Source organism: Podarcis bocagei, assembly GCF_964188305.1.
Source record: "Podarcis bocagei genome assembly, chromosome: 8".
Lineage (NCBI taxonomy): Eukaryota > Metazoa > Chordata > Lepidosauria > Squamata > Lacertidae > Podarcis > Podarcis bocagei.
This window is the reverse complement of record NC_138133.1, coordinates 27,731,616-27,751,206: the sequence shown is the minus strand read 5'-3', so window position 1 is coordinate 27,751,206 and position 19,591 is coordinate 27,731,616. Positions and strand designations below refer to the sequence as shown.

Here is a 19,591-nt window from a genome sequence, read left to right as displayed (position 1 = left end):
CCCTTCCTATTGAAGGCCAGGAAATGTGTCCAGCACACATTTGGGGGTGGGGGGATGTAGAGTCAGGGGGTACATAACAGATAGGAAGAATGGAAAGGGCTAATTGAGATATGGCAGATGTATCAGATCAACACACATGTTTCTGCCTTAAAGGGAGCCTTTATTCAACATGGTGACTTTTAAAAACCTAATGAAGCACAATCTCATGAGCAGGCTGAACTGCAAGTCATGACTCCTGTAAAAATCAAGTGGTACAATTGTTTACACACACAGTTTCTGAATAAATCTTTTTTTTACAAAAAAAAAATATCTTGGTCTTGCTAATAGTACATCAAAATTACTATATCTGACAGTTGCAATAAATTATCATTTTCATTTATTTACAAGAGCAAAGTAGTCAAAGGGAAGTGCACTTTTCCTTGCCTTGGGGAAACGTTTCTCTTACATTAGAAATAAGTATTGTATATACATTTTAAATCCATGTTTTTCAGAAGTGAGAGTTGCAAGTTTATTCCTGACCAACCAGATCACAATCTGAAGAGTGCTTTTTAATTGGGTCGGTGAGACTGAGTAACTTGCCACCTGCCAGTTCTCCTGCATGGTCTGCCCTACAACCTCTACCCTCCCCTTCCCACACACCTCTTTTTCCTCTTTAGTCAGGCTTTCAAAAGGAGGGGAGGGATAAAAACTAGCAAGAGGGAGAGCTGTGGAATGTAAGCATAGAAATTGCCTTTAGAACAAATGTACAAGCTTCTTCCTGTTAGCCTGATGGGACAATTTAACCTCTAGAACACTTCCTTTTGTGATAGCTATAGGGGCACATTGCCAGTTATGTCCCTGTTGAAGGGCAAGGGACAAAACTTGCTTTTAACACAGTGTGTGTTGCAGAAACCTAAGTGCAGCAGTTCATACAAGACACTTACCTTGCCGATCAACCTTCTCACCTACAGTTTGCAGGCCTTTAAAGTTAAGCAAGGAGAGCTTGGCTTGGCTACATTTAAGAATGGAGATTTTTGCCTTGAATAGTGCATTTCATTTCTTAGCTACAGCCTCTGTTTTTTCCTTGTGGACATCGCCACCAGGATTTGGCAGGTGCCTGCTTAGAGAAACGGAATTGAAGATTGAAACAGCGCGCAGGTTTTTGTCTGTACCTTTGCTGCTTCAGCCATGGTCCATACTTTATCATCCTCTTTGGTGTACTTAGAAATTAGAAGAACCAAAGGCTACCTTTGTGCAAATACTTTAAAAGGACAAGTAGCATTGGAGTCCCCTGCTTCTGCTTAAAAACAAACAGCAACCAAAAAAATCCTCCTTAAGGCACAAATACAGTCTTAGAAGCTTCAGGTTTTTCCCTTTGAGGCACTGGATGGAAGTTATTTAGAATGGCGCACCAGATCTTTCTGAAGAGAACTTTTTGTCAGTGACATCCACAAGCTCTTACCACCATGTTCCTGTATTTTTTCAAAATGACGTTGGAATTGTCGTCGAAGTAGAGAACTGATATTGCATTCAGCTTCGTAGGGGCACAACATGGCTTAGGAACGTTCTCTGGATTCATTAGGTGAACCTGTTTTAAGTAAATGGACAAACATATTTGTAACTTCAGGCCAACTTGTTAATCTATCACATTTCTGAGCCTTACTCCAAGCAGCTTGGGGCAGTGTCTTAGCTCTTTTTTATCTCCATGGCCAACTCTGTGCCCTAAAGATTAGACTTCTCAATGTATTGTTCAATTACCGTATTTTTCGCTCTATAGGACGCACTTTTCCCCCTCCAAAAATTAAGGGGAAATGTGTGTGCGTCCTATGGAGCGAATGCAGGCTCCTTGGCTTCAGCGATAGCAATGCGAAGCCTCCAAAGCGCAGAGGGAGCGCTCCCTCCGCGCTCCAGAGGCTTCGCATTGCTTTCGCTGAAGCCTGGAGAGCGAGGGGTTGGTGCGCACTGACCCCTCTCGCTCTCCAGGCTTCAGGGATAGCCTCCTGAAGCCTTTGGAGCGCAGCACAAGTTCCCGCTGCGCTCCGAAGTCTTCAGGTTCCTTTTGCTGAAGCTGGGAGAGCAAGACTCTCCTGGCTTCAGCAGAGAGGGAGAGCTGCGCAGTTGCCCCCTCAGCCAAGCAGGAGGAAAAATGGAAGGGGCTCCGTTTCTCCTGCCGCTTCGCTGAAGGGGCGCTGAGCAGAGAGGGGGAGAATTTTTTTTCCTTGTTTCCCCCTCTCTAAAACAAGGTGCGTCCTATAGAGTGAAAAATACGGTAATCCTCCTTATCCCTTTGTCTCATGGTAGATTTCCACTGATGCCAATGGCAACTTCCCTGCAACCTAGGGAAGGTTAAACAGTTTTTCTTGGCACTGTGGTAGGGCAAGGAAATATTAAATCCCCCCACATGCAACATGATCCTAGTTGCCTCCTACCTGTTAGAGATAAATATTTATTGGGAGTTGGAAGTGGCATTTTTAAGCATCAAAGGTGTACTGTGCCCATAAGCTGCATGAAGGCAGTATTTTGAAAAGTGAAATTACATTGTATGTCAAAGGTCTCTTAAAAAACTCTGCCTCCTCTCACCAGCATGAGAATCCCAGATCAAATTCCAACTCAGTTAGCCAAGTGTATTAGACTAAAGCAGCTGCTTTCCGCTCATTAAAGGAAAGGTTGGATAGAAAAGGTAATGGGGCTAATTTCTAATCCTGGAGTTGCTTTCCTCTCCCATCCTGCAAGTGCAATTCCTTGGTCATCCTCACTCACCCAAGGCCCAACCAAAAAATGCTGGATGAATTGCTCACCCCCACAACCCAGTCTTACATTGTGCCACCAATATGAAAGAGACAAATTGGAGCTTCTCCTCAAAACCACCATGTTAGTGGGAGGCGGGGAGGAAACCAGGCAGGGCGAACTGTTTTACAGCATCTGTGAGCTAAGCCAAGGCCTCTACTTACCAAAGTCTGCACAATGGCATGATTGGTGGCGTTCATATGAGCATTGAGTGGGAAAGAACATTCTCCATCGCAGTAGTTTGCCGGATAGCCCTTGGGTGCAATTATCCAGTCCTTTATAAGAATAATATTACAACTATGAAGCATAACTATTGCAAATGCATACAGGTTGGTCCAGTTCATTGCTTATCAGAACCCTCCCTGTGTCAAACTACCGTCTTGCCACTTCCTTATACACAAGCTTCTTATGTCCTGGCTTCAGTATTCAGGTATTGGCTGTAGGTACAGAGTATTATAAATATCTATGGAGCATGTTTCAATGCCCTGTTTAATTCTCTCTACCCCTCCTACACATATGTTCATTATCTGCCAGCACCTTCCCCATGTGTAGAGAGCCAAAAGCAGACATAAACCAGAACATACTCGTAAAATGTTTACCTGACATTATTTTTTATAATAAAAGTCTACGGTTACAGTAGCTGGTTAATACACACTAAACCATGGTTGTGGTGGGTTATACACTTGGTTTAGCTCATGATGCAACACATTATGCTTCAACCCCCTTTTTAAAGGTGTTTCAGGGTATGGGCAATCTGGGCTTGCACAAAATTGTGTGCAAATCTACTGACGCTTCCAAGTGTTTTAAAGAGTTGGAACCATTTAACATGTGAAACCAGTGACAGTCCACCACTGGTTGATACTAGCATGTAAAAAACCCCTGCATTTTTAGCAAGAACCATGCAGCACTTATAAGCTGTGTTCAAAAAAGCCTTATGACTGGACTAGCCAACACACATCATGTTAAACATTATACCATAATTATGTACATTAGAAGACACATGGGTGCAATAGAGCAAAGAGGATAGAAGAAAGAGATCTCATTCTCCATGACAGCTATAGTGATTTTGGCTGCTAAAGTTAAAGGAACCAGCAACATAAGCCACATAAATAGAAACATTTTTTAAAAAATGGTAATTTAAAATGGTGGAAGCCATCTTTAGTGACAGTTGTGTGAAGCTTAAAAACACTGATGGTGAGCCTATGGAATTGTGCTCTACATACTAAAATGTGATTATCTACTTAAAGTTGAATACAAAATAAACATCTGAAAAAAGGTAACTCAATGGAACCTTTAACCCACTTTCTTCCAAGATATGCTAACACAGAACTCAGCCTGGTGGGAAAAAAATCTAGTGTTCTGAGCATTGTTTTCAGAGCATGTTTATGGACATAGAAACATTACATACCTGCCATCCCAAGTCTTGGAAGCTAACATAAAGTTCATGCTTTCTGCAAGCTGTTTTTAGGTCACTGCTGTTGTAATCTATGAGCAAGTATAAAGGGGGAACAACATATTTAAAACCGTATCACCATAATGTGACAGAGACATTTTGTGGCTTTAAAGCCTAATGCAGATCCAAAGCAAAATTCTCTCTCACTTATCAAACTGCTATTTGAAATTAAACGAACATGCACAAGGTTTTTGCCAGCACCAACCTGGCCACAGGGGTTTACATCATATAGGGTGCAGTGCTTCAGTTATCACAAGCTAAGTCGTGATAGTGCCAGCATCCTCATTACTACTAGTCGGATGCTTACAAAATTTTGTTGCGGCCTTTTGGCACCTGTAATCTGCAAGGCTGCAGATATAGAGGCTCTTTGTTAACTGACTCAGTGCCACCAGACCGCAGAGAGGAGGACATGGGCAGCTTTCTAGATACCATCTTCCTATTGAAGTTGTTTGCAATTCCTCAGGGTCTCGAAGGAAACTTCTTTTTTAAAAAATCCAGTATTTACTTAAAGGGAAAAGTACAATGCTAAAAGCACATCAAGCGATCATAGAATCCAGCTGGGGCACAGTGTTTTGGCATCCCTCTGCCTCAAAATAAACCTAACCTAGAAACCACAAGAGATTGGGAGTTGTTTTAAAAAGAGAACAGTGTAAGCGCTTGGGGAGTGTTTCTTTTTAAAAAAAAAAATATTAAATCTTAAGAATTTCAATTTCAGATCTTCAGATTGACTCTACTTGACTCACAAATTTAATTAACTTGGCAAAAGATGGTTAGCTAGTATAAGAATGCACTCCCCATCACTAGAAGTTTTTAGACAAGCCGTTGGCTTTCAAATCAAGGCCACTTGTGCTTGACCAAAAGTGGAAAGCATTGTTAAATGCCTGCTTCTTGTTCTTCCAGTCCAACCTAGCAGCTGGAAAACAATCAGGAGAATCGTGTGGTGCAGTTTCAGGCCACATTTTACAGTTTTGGCCAACCTGGAACCTTCCTGATGTTTTGGATAACAACTTCCACCATCCACACCCAACACTCGTCCACATTAAAACAACAACAAGGAAAACAACTCATATATATAAAAAAGCAGCAATTAGGCAGCAAGTTGTAGCAGAAAGAAAAATAAAGGCTGGAAATGAGCAAAAATTGGGTTGGTAACTATCAGCCTAGAAATCAGCATTTTTACATTTTGCACTGTTAACAAAGCACTGCAGACCCCTCTACTCAGCACTGGAATTCATTTGTGCAAAAGACAGGATTGAGTACTGTATTGGTACCTAATAATTTTTTATGTGGTTGGTTCTGAACTAGTTTTTAACTTTAGTTTCAATATCAGTTAATGGGAAAGTTTAAATTTGCATAAAAACTAAATATTTAAAGTTTACACAAATATAAATAGGTGCCATTCCTTCCCCCCCCCACCGCAGTCCAAGATGTGGGGAGCACCTTGGAGCGAATGACCCTCGAAACTTAACCACAAGAAAGGTTTGTTCTAATGTGAAATTTGGCATTTTCGTGGGCTGGACTTAAAATTTTTAAAAGCTTCTCTCCACTGAAAGTAGTAAGCTATATTTATTGGCACTAATCCTTCCAAAACACATGAACTGCTCCTAATGAGCCCATTCACCAGATTCCACAATGTAATTAATATCCAGGATACATCAACATTGTTTTGAAAGAGATCTCTAGGACTCTCCTTTTCTCAGGGTTTGTTTTAGCAGGCGATTGTTTTGAGGGATACAGCTGTTGTAAACTGATTAACCCACTTAACATAAAAGGAGTCAGCTTACGAGAGATAATGAAATGCCTTGCTTCAGTATACTCTCATACGCTGTACTTTGACAGTATACACAAAGAAGCAAGATGCATGCAACTTTAGACGCCTGTTCCTGCTATGCCTTTCCCAAGTTCTCTGGCCAATGGTGGAGAAAAACTTACGTCACTTTCAAATTCCTCTAATGAAAACCACAGAGGGCCGCTGAAGGTTTTGGAATGGGCACAAGGCCTTAATATCCTGAAATGTGTGATCGTACCATTATCAGTTCACCAACAGTTTGCAGTTAACTCAAAAGGAATCTGTGCTGCCTCAAGACATCTCCAACACAAGATGTCAGTCAAGTTACAGTTCTGTCATAAAATCCTGCACTGATATACACGTTGACTGAACATCTTTTACACCAATGCTTTGAGAAAGGAGTAGGCATCCATACTGAGAGCACGAATCTATTGCTATAGTTACTGAATAAGTAAACTGACTTGCGCTGTCAGATAACCGAAACAAAATAAAAAAATTCCTTCCAGTAGCATCTTAGAGACCAACTAAGTTTGTTATTGGTATGAGCTTTTGTGTGCATGCACACTTCTTCAGATACCACTTCTTCTTTCTCAAAGCATTGGTGTAAAAGATGTTCAGTCAACGTGTATATCAGTCCAGGGTTTTATGAAAGAACTGTAACTTGACTTCATACCACTTCATACCAATAACAAGCGTAGTTGGTCTCTAAGGTGCTACTGGAAGGAATTTTTTTATTTTGTTTCGACTACGGCAGACCAACACAGCTACGTACCTGTTGTCAGATAACCGGTTGCAAAGGTATACCAAACAGCTGTTTATGTAGCATATGCAGCTGAATCAAGGCCAGTACTTAAATAAGCCATTGCAGCAAAGGAAACTTAACTGTCTTAAAAGCATAACAATTCACTGTTGTGTGTGTAGGAGTGGCACAGGGCTTTTTCGTTGTTGTTGCCTTAGACAAATTAAAATTCTGTGCCCGCTCTCAATGATCCACTGAGTAGTGTTAACAATAGCACAATAAATAACTGAGTAGGATGTTTTCACTGCCTGCCACTTCTTTATTTCCTCCCCGTTACAAATGAGTTGGAGCTCAACTGCTGTGACCTCAGCTAAAGGAAGCTCCTCTGACAGTGGGATAGGTTTAAAACAAGGCACTCCTAAGCCGTCCCTGGGTATCCCCTCTGAACAGTTAAGACAGCAGCTCATTCTCTCTTCCCAAGACAATTGCATAAGTGAAGCAGGTTTGCACCCTGGACAAATGCTTAGTTTGCCACTTTGGGCCTGGACTTGTATACATGGCTTATTACTTACTTGTCAAGTGGAATAGCATTAAACAGTCATTAAGGTAAAGGGGCCCCTGACCATTAGGTCCAGTCATGACTGACTCTGGGGTTGCGGTGCTCATCTCGCTTTATTGGCCGAGGGAGCCGGCATACAGCTTCCGGGTCATGTGGCCAGCATGACTAAGCAGCTTCTGGCGAACCAGAGCAGCACACGGAAACGCTGTTTACCTTTCCGCCGGAGCGGTACCTATTTATCTACTTGCACTTTGACGTGCTTTCAAACTGCTAGGTTGGCAGGAGCAGGGACCAAGCAACAGGCGCTCACCCCGTCATGGGGATTCGAACCGCCGACCTTCTGATCGGCAAGTCCTAGGCTCTGTGGTTTAACCCACAGCGCCACCCGCATCCCTCAAACAATCATTACTAGGCAGGTAATTAAAATGTGTTTTTAAGGCATTTGTTTAGAAGGACAGTAAGTTCTGGACTTTAAGGACAACAGAAAATGAGCTGACTGAAAGACATATTCAGCAATGCTTGGTTTGTTTTCTGTAGATCAGAGCAGATACTAAAATAATAACAACAACAAAAGCAATTAAGCAAACCATTTTTCAGTTTTTCACACGTTTCAGTTTTTTATCACAAGGCTGCAGGATAAGTTTGGTCAGCTACCTCACCCTGCCTAATAGTAGGGCTCCTCTATCAACTTTGCCTTGGATAAACCATCATGATTTTGAGTGATGTCCCACTCTACACAAACTTGCAGAACAATGAGTTCCTGCTCTCCAGGGAACAGATCCTCCCTTGGAGGGTCATCTAAACTTTTGTGACCATGAGAAAGAAAGAAAGAAGAAGAAGAAATGAAACACTCGAACGATGAGAGATGAATTCGAAGCAGCTTCTGAATGTAAAGTGCTTGGGAAACGATAGCTGAAAAATAGTATTTTTTCCCCTTTTCATTTTCACATAATCCAGGAGGCAATGAAAAGAGGTTACCTGTGATACTGGATACCCTGGAAACATCTTGAGGCTGGGTAGAGCGGTTTCGACTCTGTTCCCTCCGCCTGTTGGAGGCTGACCTAGCCGTCCGAACGTGAACCTCACTCACTTTGAAAAAAGCCACCATGAAAGGCTGTTTGTCATAAGGGCCATCCCGACCTATTAGTCCTGCTTCTCTAGGGTTTATACCGAGACCTATAAATTAAAAAAAAGTGGTGTGTCATATAAAGAGCACAGTGTTTCTGAATAGCTCTTTTGAGCAACGCAGCTGCTTTCCTACAACTAATGTTCTTCTGACCCCCCTCTTTAGTTTCCCCCTCTCTCCTCCTCCTCCTCTATAGCTGATATCATAGGATACTCTAATTTTCAGTGAAACTTCACAAGCTTCTTTAAGGCTCCAAAGGCCACAAGTATACACAAGCGCTGTAAGGGGTACTTCACTCTGCTAATTTGCAAATTTAGGAGGAAATGAGTGGACAATATTAAGGAACAGGTCGGGGTTATGTGTACTCCATATAAAAAATAATGACAACTCTGGGACCTGGGCAAAAATGGCAAATTAATCAAATTCAACAAAAATTATTTTATCTCACAGCTCTTCTTATCTCGTAGTGTTTATTCTGGAGGGTTTATTATTTTGAACCATCTGTTCTAATTGCTTTAGCAATGGGGATGAGCAATGATCCTTCTCCACTCTCCAATTACCGGGCTTCAGGAAGCAATTGTGAGCCAGACTAGATGCTGAGTATAAGGCAGCTTTGCATAGGAGCCAAATCCTAGGGGCTGGTGTCCCTTTGCACGCCCAAGTGAAACATTTGAGCCCCCCTCCCCTCCCCCCAGTTAATGGGGCAAGGTGTTATGTATTCAGTGGTCTGTGTTTGCCTGAGCTTGAGTCTGAACTAAGGATTCTGAGCTTCTGTGTTCTGTTTTGATACATGGTGTTCAATCACAGAACATTTCAGGATTAGGGCCTCTGCCATTGGCCCTTGAACTCTGAGTCTTGATTCGCAGCTTGGAAGTTTAGACAGCCAATCACGGTGGGAGTGGGAGTGTGGCCCAGGCTTTCAGGAATGTATATAAGCAGTTGCTTTGCCCCTGTTTCCCAGTTATGTAGTTCAATAAAGGTTCTTGCTGTTATCGCTGTGTCTTGCCTCATGGCAACCCGCCTACACTTCACAGGGCTTACCCGCCCCCTACTTCCAATATTTGATTCAAGTTGGTACCCTTGCAGCTTCATATGCTCTATTGAATTCCACCAGAAAGTGAAATATATTCTGTCAATCTCTGGGGCTCCAATGGCCCCAAATTATCTGTGGCATGTTGCAAAAGGGAAGCATGAGAGGAGAACTCCTACAAACTTAGCCCAAGTTCCTCTCCGTAGCTGCATCAGGAAAAGAGGTTGAAACACCGAGGGAATGTTATGCACTGTGGCATTTCATCAGCAGACGAGTAAACAGAAGGCCTCTTGGTCCAGTTGAAAGATACACAAAAACTGAGTTGAAATTGAGGAGTTCACATCACCCTCCCAGAAGACACTTCCACAGCCCCACACAGAGACCTGTGGGTATTCTTTATATTTAAGAAAAACCTTGCTGTAAGCACCTTCCCCAACCCCCCGCATCCAGAAGTCAGGCATTCCCAAAATTTCACAGCCACAGACATAGGGCATGCAGCCTAGAGAGAGCAGCTTTCCAATATGTGCAGTTGGATCCACAGCCCGGCCATCACATCACAGCTGTGTGCTTGGCTACATTAGCCAGATCATCACATCACAGTTGAACACTATAAACAGAGCTTCCAATTAATGACTAGGACATTGGCCAGATGTTTAAAGTATGTTGGCCTGTTACCTACCGTCCCTGGTCACCACGCTCATCTGGAGTCCCAAGTTATGCTGAGGGTTTATCACCCACATGTTGCTGGTGGCAGTGATGTCAAACTCCAGCCAGCCTTCTTCGGAGGCCCATACTGCTCTGGTGTCCAGCAAAAACAGATCTGAATCTCTGAAGAAGAAGAGAGGAGAGGGAAGGAGGGAGGAGCAGAGAGAGCATTTTACTATTATTCTGGTCCAAATTTCCCATTTGCTTTCACAGCTTCTTCGCTAGCAGGAGGCAATGTTAGAAACACTTCTCAGCTGTCACTATAAATTTAAACACAGCCTTAAATCCTGATTTTACATGCATTCAACTGTTCCCTGCACAATCATCATCATCATCATCATCATCATCATATTATTAATATGCCACCCATCAAACGAATGAAGTATCCAGTCTCTTCTTAATTCGTTTCCTCATTCTCTGACTTCCTCTACACCAAGCCATGGGCCTAATTGGGCCTGCCAGCCCTCTTAAGTTGTCCCACAAGGCTCTTTGGGGAAACCATACACACCTGGCCAATCACCTGATGTAATCAGATGCCAGGCATGGGACAGTTAAAAGGATCTCTGATCCCCAAACTAAGCACCACAGACCTGTGCTTTCCTGCTCTCCCCTACCAATACACCACCATACAAAACTCAGTGGGAACCACTGAGAGAGAACTGAACCATTTGCAGAACTGAACAACACTTGCATATTCCAGCCTGTTGCTTGCTCTTCAGGAGTTTGAAATGTGTGTTTGCAGAGGGAAACATATTTGGAACTGAGGAGGTTATGATTTATTTTTTTAAACAAAGCATAGAAATGGCACATGGAAAAAGTGTTACGCTCACACACACACAAGCAAATTCTCCTCGCCAGATCAAGGAGCAATCACACTTTTGTTACGTGTGTGTGTGTTTTGTTTTAGAAATGTGAAGCTAAGCCCTACAATGAAGACAATGACCCTAGTTTAAGAGCCACTCTGCAAAATGACGAAATGTTTATACGAAGGGGCGATAAGGGAATCTCTGAAATGGAGGGAACATTTTTTCCTCATGGGAAGATAGAACTTGATAAAAACTTTTTTTTTTTTACCCAAAGTCATCGTTTCTACGTCCATTCACAGAAGCATACAGCTTATGAGGAGCAATGTGTCAATGGCCTGACACATCAATCTGTTGTTTGAGTCTGTTAGCCCAAATTCAGTGGACTTACATGAAGGCATTGGGAAATCCTATACGTACAGGAATGCCACAACCTGTCCCACTAATATTTACAGTTTTCAAACATTAATTCGCACAAAATGTGTTATTCCCTGTTCACTGGCTTACCACTAAAAGCCAGATGGATTAAATTAACATTTAAATCACCAATGGAGATGACTCATAGAAATCTTCACACAGCAAAGTCCGTTCTGCACTTTGAACCACCTTTCAGCAGCTCTGAATATTTAGACCTTAAGTTCGAAACTCCACCACTTTAGCCACAAGAGCAGCTGCTATGTATTTACAAAGTGACTGAAAGCTCTGCCTTTTCAAGTCAGGTGCAGATGCACAGTTTCCAAGCTGATTTCCAAAAAAGCAAACAGGTCCCTGAGGGACTCGCGGTAAACTTTCTTAAGTACACTGACTCCTTCCCAATTCAGGTGTAAATACACACATTCTGCAAGCTGGTCCCCAAGCAGAAACACAACCCCCACCCCCAAGACCCACACCTGTTTGTTTGCAGTAGAATACAAATTAGAGGAGAAACCGGACCACACATACTCTAAAAACTATGCAGCTCTTTTCTGAAACAGCTGGCAGCATGCTGTGTTTTTCATGCCCAATTTCCACTCCTCATGACGACCTGGCCTAACCTTTCTTCATCACCTGCAATACAGAAGAATTGTCCTCTTGCTAAGAAAGATCCATCCATTCATAGAACCTTGTCTTGGTTCCTCCTCAAAAAATAATCCTAAGAACTGTAATTTTACCCCTCAAAGAGCTTCAATCTCCAGCACCCTTAAACTACAGTTCCCAGGATTCTTTGGGGGAAGCCATCTAATTTAAACATATTGTGTTGAGGTGACATGTTTAGACGGCAAACCATAGAGTTGGAAGGGACCCCAAGGGTCATCGAGACCAACCCCCTGCAACGCAGGAGTCTTTGGCCCAACACGGGACTCAAATCCACAACCATGAGATTCAAGAGTCTTAAATCTGAGCCATCTCCATTCACAAAGAAACACAATTCAGATTTCGCTCACCAGGAGCTGTTCGCAGCATATACATGTTCACGTCCCCTTCCCATGCAATCTTAGCCTAACCTACTTTACAGGGTTGTTGTAGCGATAAGAGTGTGCCACTAGCCTTCCCCAATTTATTATATTGGAGTAGAAGAGACATCTCATTAACGACAGGAGAAACGCCAAAGAACGTTGGATATCTGCTTGGGAGGTTTCTGACGCAGTATTAATTCAGCAAGGAGCCAGGAGTGAAACCAAAAGTAGACTGACCAGCTAGCTGAATCAAATTACCGTACTTTTTGCTCTATAAGACTTACTTTTTCCCTCCTCAAAAGTAAGGGGAAATGTGTGTGTGTCTTATGGAGCGAATGCAGACTGCACAGCTATCCCAGAAGCCAGAAAAGGAAGAGGGATTGCTGCTTTCACTGCACAGCGATCCCTCTTGCTGTTCTGGCTTCTGAGATTCAGAATATTTTTTTTCTTGTTTTCCTCCTCCAAAAACTAGGTGCGTCCTGTGGTCTGGTGTGTCTTATAGAGCGAAAAATACAGTACAGTGGTGCCCCGCAAGACGAATGCCTCGCAAGACGGAAAACTCGCTAGACGAAAGTTTTCCGTTTTGGAGGTGCTTCGCAAAATGAATTTCCTATGGGCTTGCTTCGCAAGACGACAATGTCTTGCGAGTTCCTGCTGGTTTTTCCCCCTCCCCCCCTTTTTCTAAGCCGCTAAGCCGCTTATCAGCTGATCCCATCAGCAGATAAGCCGCTAATAGCCGCTAATAGCACTAATCCGCTAATCCTTCAATGGGCTTGCTTCGCAAGACGAAAAAACTGCTAGACGAAGAGAATCACAGAACGGATTCTTTTCGTCTTGCGAGGCACCACTGTATATTGCTATGGGGGCGGGGGGGGTAAACCTCTAACATTTTACTCTTTGATAGTTGTACTTCCAGTTTACTTGGTACCCCCCCCCGCCGCCGCTGCCACCCGCCTGGGAAAAGCTAATGTTTGAATAGCAGCTGGTGAAGGAACAACATTGGGCAGACACCACAATTTGATTTTATCTGGACTGTTTGTCGATATGGCAGCTACCTGCAGTGGACGTCTCCTGGACTGATTCAGCAGAAACACCAGTTTGTGGAGAGAGGATGTGAATTTACAGAGGGGAATCCTGGACTACAGATTTGGACTATAAAGAAGAAGCGTAAAGACATAAAATCCACACAGAAGCATTTTATTTGGACTTAAACTCACTTGCAGAATGAATGCAGAGGCTGTTGAAAATAATGAAGGATTAACATCAGAATATATTAAGGGAATTATTGTAATACTTCGAAATGCAGAAGAACTATGAGATGATTAGGATTCCCTCCGATCTCAAAGCATGGGAAGTCAGCTAAAAAATAATAATTTATAATTAGGCATAATATCGGGATATATAATTTGGTTTGATTGGAAAATTTTAATACAGTGGTACCTTGGGTTAAGTACTTAACTCGTTCCGGAGGTCCGTTCTTAACCTGAAACTGTTCTTAACCTGAAGCACCACTTTAGCTAATGGGGCCTCCTGCTGCTGCTGCGCTGCCGCCGCATGATTTCTGTTCTCATCCTGAAGCAAAGTTCTTAACCCGAGGTACTATTTCTGGGTTAGCGGAGTCTATGACCTCAAGTATATGTAACCTGAAGCGTATGTAACCCGAGGTACCACTGTAATGTGTGTGTGTGTGTGTGTGTGTGTGTGTGTGTGACTAGCCCAGTGTCATCTGCTGAGCTCCATGGTTGACTCAGGATGTGAACCGGATCTCTTCAGTCCTAGCCTGGCCATTTTAATGCTGCTATACTACTCAATTAAAGAGAATATGGGAGAACAGCTTCTTGGGTATTGCCTACACATGTATGTTTATGTATGTATGCATTTGTGTGTGTACACACAATACACACACTGTTTTTACTCTTCAGTAAACCCCTTCAAGAATAAATAAGGTCATCAAACACATGAGCTAGAAAAAAAAAGAAATCAGTGACCAGGACTACCTCAGCAATATGGACTCTGTTGCTGACACAGAAATCATTTATTTCTGGAATTTCTATCCCACAAGGCTCTTGAGAACGGAAAAATTAGCTTCAACTTTTCAAGGAAGAATGTCCATTTGCTATTTTATAAATATCGCCTCTGAGCTACTATTCTTAAACAGATACATCCTGACACCTATTTAGGGCATTTGCAGGACAAGCACTTTTGCAACTGAAAATGACATTTCCCATGAAATCTAAACATTTTTTTTTACTATAAAACTAAAACTTCTTTCTTTGGGCAAGAAGCTGGAAGATTTTAATTCATTCTAACCATTTATCTCAGCACCGATTATATTATAGAAATTTACGTAATTGGTGAAGTAGCTCCTGGTTTTGCTTCTATATTACTGAGGCAGCCAGATTAAAATAATTTTTCCTCTCTTCCTTGAGCACACATCACACCATGGAGCACTGCCACAGCAAAACATCAGAGCTATAAAAAGCTATATTTCATATATGCATGTTTTTTTCTCAACATTGCCTACTTTCCTACACTCTCTATCCAGCCCTTCAGTTATGTATTTTTTCAACCAGGCAGAAATATCCCTGAAAATGCAGTGAGAACAAACAGAACACTTTCTTCAAGCCATTGAATTTCAGACAGGGTCCTCTTATTTTAATTATGGTTCTAAGGACCACAGTTTTTGGCCTGTCTTCAAAGGTCAGCATTACTCAGGTTCTTAACAGGACTATTACACATCAGCAGCCATTTACTGAGCCATTAATTATCCCAAACTCACTAAAAGGTTCTTCATGCCAAACTTCTTTTTTCGTTTGTTTACTATTCTTCAACAACACGTTGACATAGCAGTCTAGACTGAGCACAGTGGTCACCACAGGAAGGATATTTTTTTAAACTTAAGTTATGAGAGTGTTTGTGGGCACAGGCTACTACTCTGCATTTAAATGCAAGCCGTATATATTAGTATATCCTTCCTGCGTTGGGCGAAATCTTTGACCTGCTAACTCCAGCAGCTATGGGCTGCCATGCGCCCGGATTTTCCTGGACGTTTTACCGATTTCAGCGCGGACACTGCTGCCGACTGCGGTATTCTGGATATATCTGGGAAATCCTGGACATACTGCAACCCTATTTTGGATTGGGAACTCAGGCACTGGTTTGGCTCAATTTCCTGTTGGGATGGGGGGGATTTAATACTGTTGAAGGTAAGGGTAAAGGGACCCCTGACCATTAGGTCCAGTCATGGCCGACTCTGGAGTTGCGGCGCTCATCTTGCTTTACTGGCTGAGGGAGCCAGCGTACAGCTTCCGGGTCATGTGGCCAGCATGACTAAGCCGCTTCTGGCGAACCAGAGCATCGCACGGAAACACCGTTTACCTTCCCACCAGAGCGGTACCTATTTATCTACTCTTGCACTTCGACGTGCTTTCAAACTGCTAGGTTGGCAGGAGCAGGGACTTAGCAACGGGAGCTCACCCTGTCGCAGGGATTCGAACCACCGACCTTCTGATCGGCAACTCCTAGGCTCTGTGGTTTAACCCACAGTGCCATCTGCATCCCCTTAATACCGTTAATCAGCATTAAATATAATAAATATAATTATAATTAATATGTGGTGCACTAGAGTAAAGGAATATCAACAGTGGAGTACCACCCCTTTCTTCTATAGTTACTTCTGCAATAACCTATACACAAGCACCAGGCCGCTTGTGTAAACAGTTCCCGTGCAAAAAGAGCAAGACAAACACTACCCATTGAGATGGAGTATCTCCCTTTGATCATCATCTCATGCCACAGACTTGTGGTTTTTAATAGACTACTTGTTTGGACAGTGTAGGAGGATTTGAGGGGGGGGAGGGTTGAGGAGGGGTGAGTTAACAGGATATTTACCTTTGAAAAAAATAATCAAGCCCAAGGCTTTATATATTTGATCAGCCACAAAGCTTCAGTCCTGTACTTCTGACCTGACACCTCAAGGGGGTAAAGAAAATTTCAAAGTTTCTTTCTATGTTATGTAAACAACCGCTTTCTAAAAATAAATGCCATTTACTTTCCTCTCACTTTAAAGGCCTCCTTCCAAATGAATTACCTGGTTTCCAGAGAGATCTAACATTCACCTGCCATCATTACCACGAACTCAACACCTTTTTTATTATCTTCTAGTCACAGGGATACTAGCTTCTTGACACTCATCTACTTCAAACCTTTGCATTTGATAATGAACCAGATATGACTTTGGAGAAAGAGAGAGAGATGGAGCCCCATTTTGGCTGTCTGTCAAGGCAGACCCGGGATCTGCCAGGCTATGGTCACTTCCAAGGAGAGGAGATACCAAAGGCCAACATACTTCCCTTATAATTTGCTACAGATCCTGGCAACTGTTCCAAGTTTCAACCCTCGGTGGCTTGAGAGGGACCATACTTTTGTCTGTAGCCTCACATTCCTACGGTGGTCAGCAGCTTACAGGTGGATCTGTTGTCCCTTAAGGCAAGGATTTGCAGGGTGAATGAGATCTTGAACAGCTGGTGACTGGATTCCCTAGATGAGCCATTCACACAGGTGATCTATATTACTGTTTTCAGGATTTCAGCCCAACCACAGGCCAGTCTTGAGGCTGCTGCGTTGTTGCTCTTTCACATTAGGCAGATGGAGTGTGTAGACTCCATCTGCCTAATTTGGATCAGTGCCTCTCTAGCTGATAAGAGCCAGAGATGCAATATCTTTTGCTTTCCCTCCTCCTAGTCATTCTACCTTCTACATCTCCAGATGTTCCCTCCTCCTAGTCAAACTTCCTTCTACATCTCCAGATTCCTGCATTTTCTATGTGAAACAATTTACACTACCTAATGGCAGGGTTACTATTTGCAGATGCTTCAGAAAACATGGTAGCTCATCCTTTGGACTCTTTTACGACTGGTGCTTCTAAGTCTGCATTGACCTTAGATCCTTCTGAATGTATACTCTTGCACAACTTCCCACTCAGTTCACTGGGCTGTCACAGGTGTGTTTCCTTTCCTAGCAACTTTACCTTTAATTATTGCCAAATTCAAACAGATTTTTGATGTGGTGCTGACATGGTTTAGGCACAAGAAGCTGGAAGTTAGCCTTTAATAGTGCTGTGCTCTTCTTTACTAGATTGTTTTCATAATAATAATAAAAGTTGTTGTTGTTGTTGTTGTTGTTGTTGTTGTTACCTCACCCATCTGGCTGGCTTTCCCCGGTCACTCTGGGCAGCTTCCAGAAGAATATAAAAACAGAATACAACATCAAACATTAAAAACTTCCCGATATAGGGCTGCCTTCAGATGTCTTCTAAAAGTTGTGTTGTTCTTTATCTCCTTGACATCTGATGGGAGGGCGTTCCACAGGGAGCATGTTACCACCAAGAAGTAATTATATTACAGTTTAATTATTTTTAAACTATTTTCTCTTATACGTTATAAATATAACAACATTGTAATTTGATACAGTCTTACACATCCTCCAAACTACTCACAATTTGCTCTATCATGGAAAAACTTCCAATATGAGCTTGGCAAGTGTTTGATAAGCCATTATCTGCACTTACACTGGTGCATTTTCAACAGCCTTCAAGCAAGAAAGATTTTTTTTAAAAAAACTATATTATTTCAACAAATTCCTGTGCCCTGATTTAAGAACTGTCATTAAATCTGGGAAGAAATAACTCATGGGGAAAGAGGTAAGAGAATGTTGTGGTTTCAACTTAGATGGTTCCTCTTGAAATAAGGTCAAATGTTACCATCATTTTCTTTTACTAGGGTTATTGCCTTCACAAACAATTGAAGAAAAGCTGTGTAATTTTCTCCAAGGGATGCTAAGGTTGGCCAGAAACCTGACCTACCTTACAAGAATATCATTAATCTTTCCATTATGTTTTGTTAACAATGCCAGCGGTTTTCGTAATGATAAAATGTGGTCTGCAATAATGATGTGATTTAAAACCACTACCACAACTTTCCCCCTGTATTATTATTATTTGTAAGAGCCCTAAAAGATAGAAAAGGAAGCTTCATTCTGACTATTCATTAAGACTTTTAAAACCCTCCTTTTTTAAAAAAAGAAAAGATGTGCCTAAATTACATTAGGCTGAATGACTTTTATAATACTGTAACAATTCCACAAGCACCATTTCTACTTTTGTGTTACCTTAAATGGTAGCAATAAAATAATGTTCCCCTAAGACACCTTGCTAATTTAAGAAGTACTTTGGGCATGCATTTAAATGACAATACATTCAAAAGTTATATTCAAGTAATTCAAACAACGCAGCAGTTCGTTAAGGTAATGGGTTAGATCAACATTTTGCCCAACTCCATCTGTTTTTGGACTACAATTCCTATCATCCCTGACCACTAGGTCCTGCTAGCTAGGGATGATGGGAGTTGTAGTCCAAAAACAGCTGGAGACCAAAGTTTGAGAAACGCTGGATTAGATGATCTTATCTATCTGCCACTTCTCCATTAGGCAATTCTATCTCTGCAAAATCATTACAAGTGAAGGTTTTGCCTGACAAGCCCCAATCTATATGCAAAATTTAATCTTTTTTTATGATACCTCATAAAATAAATTAAGTATCAAGTACCAATGTGATAAATAAGTAAATACAGTTCAAGGGTTCCTGACTCTTGGCCATCTCTACAACATGGCAGAGAAGGGTTTGGCAAAAGAGTTCTTTTTTTTAATGTTCCCCAACTTAATTTTTCCTTTGTGTGTAACAAACTGGACACGTTAGGGAAGTGGCCGTGCTACACATGTTCTCTGATGTACTACTTTGCTACATGCAGGTCATTGTTTATGTGGGAAGATCTGTAGTCTGAATTAGTAAAATCCAGGATTCTACTACCGAAGTCTCCAAAAACTATCGTATGGTTTTAGGTTCAATTCACGCTCACAGCCTCTAATTTTTAAAACTATTGTGAGGCCTGATATACCATGTCAATGCTGTATTGACTTTGCCCTCAAACTAAACAAACAAACCCAACTCAAAAGTGCTCATCTTACTTCCAAGCAGACAACAGAGCAATCTCCCTTTGCTTCAGCTTCACGAACTCTATAGATTCATAGTTATTGAAAACCATCTCATCAAATGTTAAGGAACATGACATATTTGCTCACATCATTAGTCTCAAAGAAAATAATAAGAAGTCTGCAGTTTAAGTAAAA

General features: G+C 42.0%; 1 protein-coding gene across 1 annotated transcript in view; it reads right to left on the bottom strand.

Moving 5' to 3' along the window:
- Positions 1-139: 139 nt before the first annotated feature.
- BMP6 (bone morphogenetic protein 6) overlaps positions 140-19,591 on the bottom strand; it is a 92,293-nt gene continuing 72,841 nt past the window's right edge. Inside the window, exons 3-7 of the mRNA XM_081206452.1 lie at positions 10,142-10,290; positions 8,285-8,482; positions 4,175-4,251; positions 2,931-3,041; positions 140-1,567 (exon numbers count right to left, since the gene is read on the bottom strand). Of these exons, the coding sequence (XP_081062578.1) occupies positions 1,418-1,567; positions 2,931-3,041; positions 4,175-4,251; positions 8,285-8,482; positions 10,142-10,290 (685 nt within the window). The 3' untranslated portion in view covers positions 140-1,417. The remainder of the gene's footprint in view (positions 1,568-2,930; positions 3,042-4,174; positions 4,252-8,284; positions 8,483-10,141; positions 10,291-19,591) is intronic.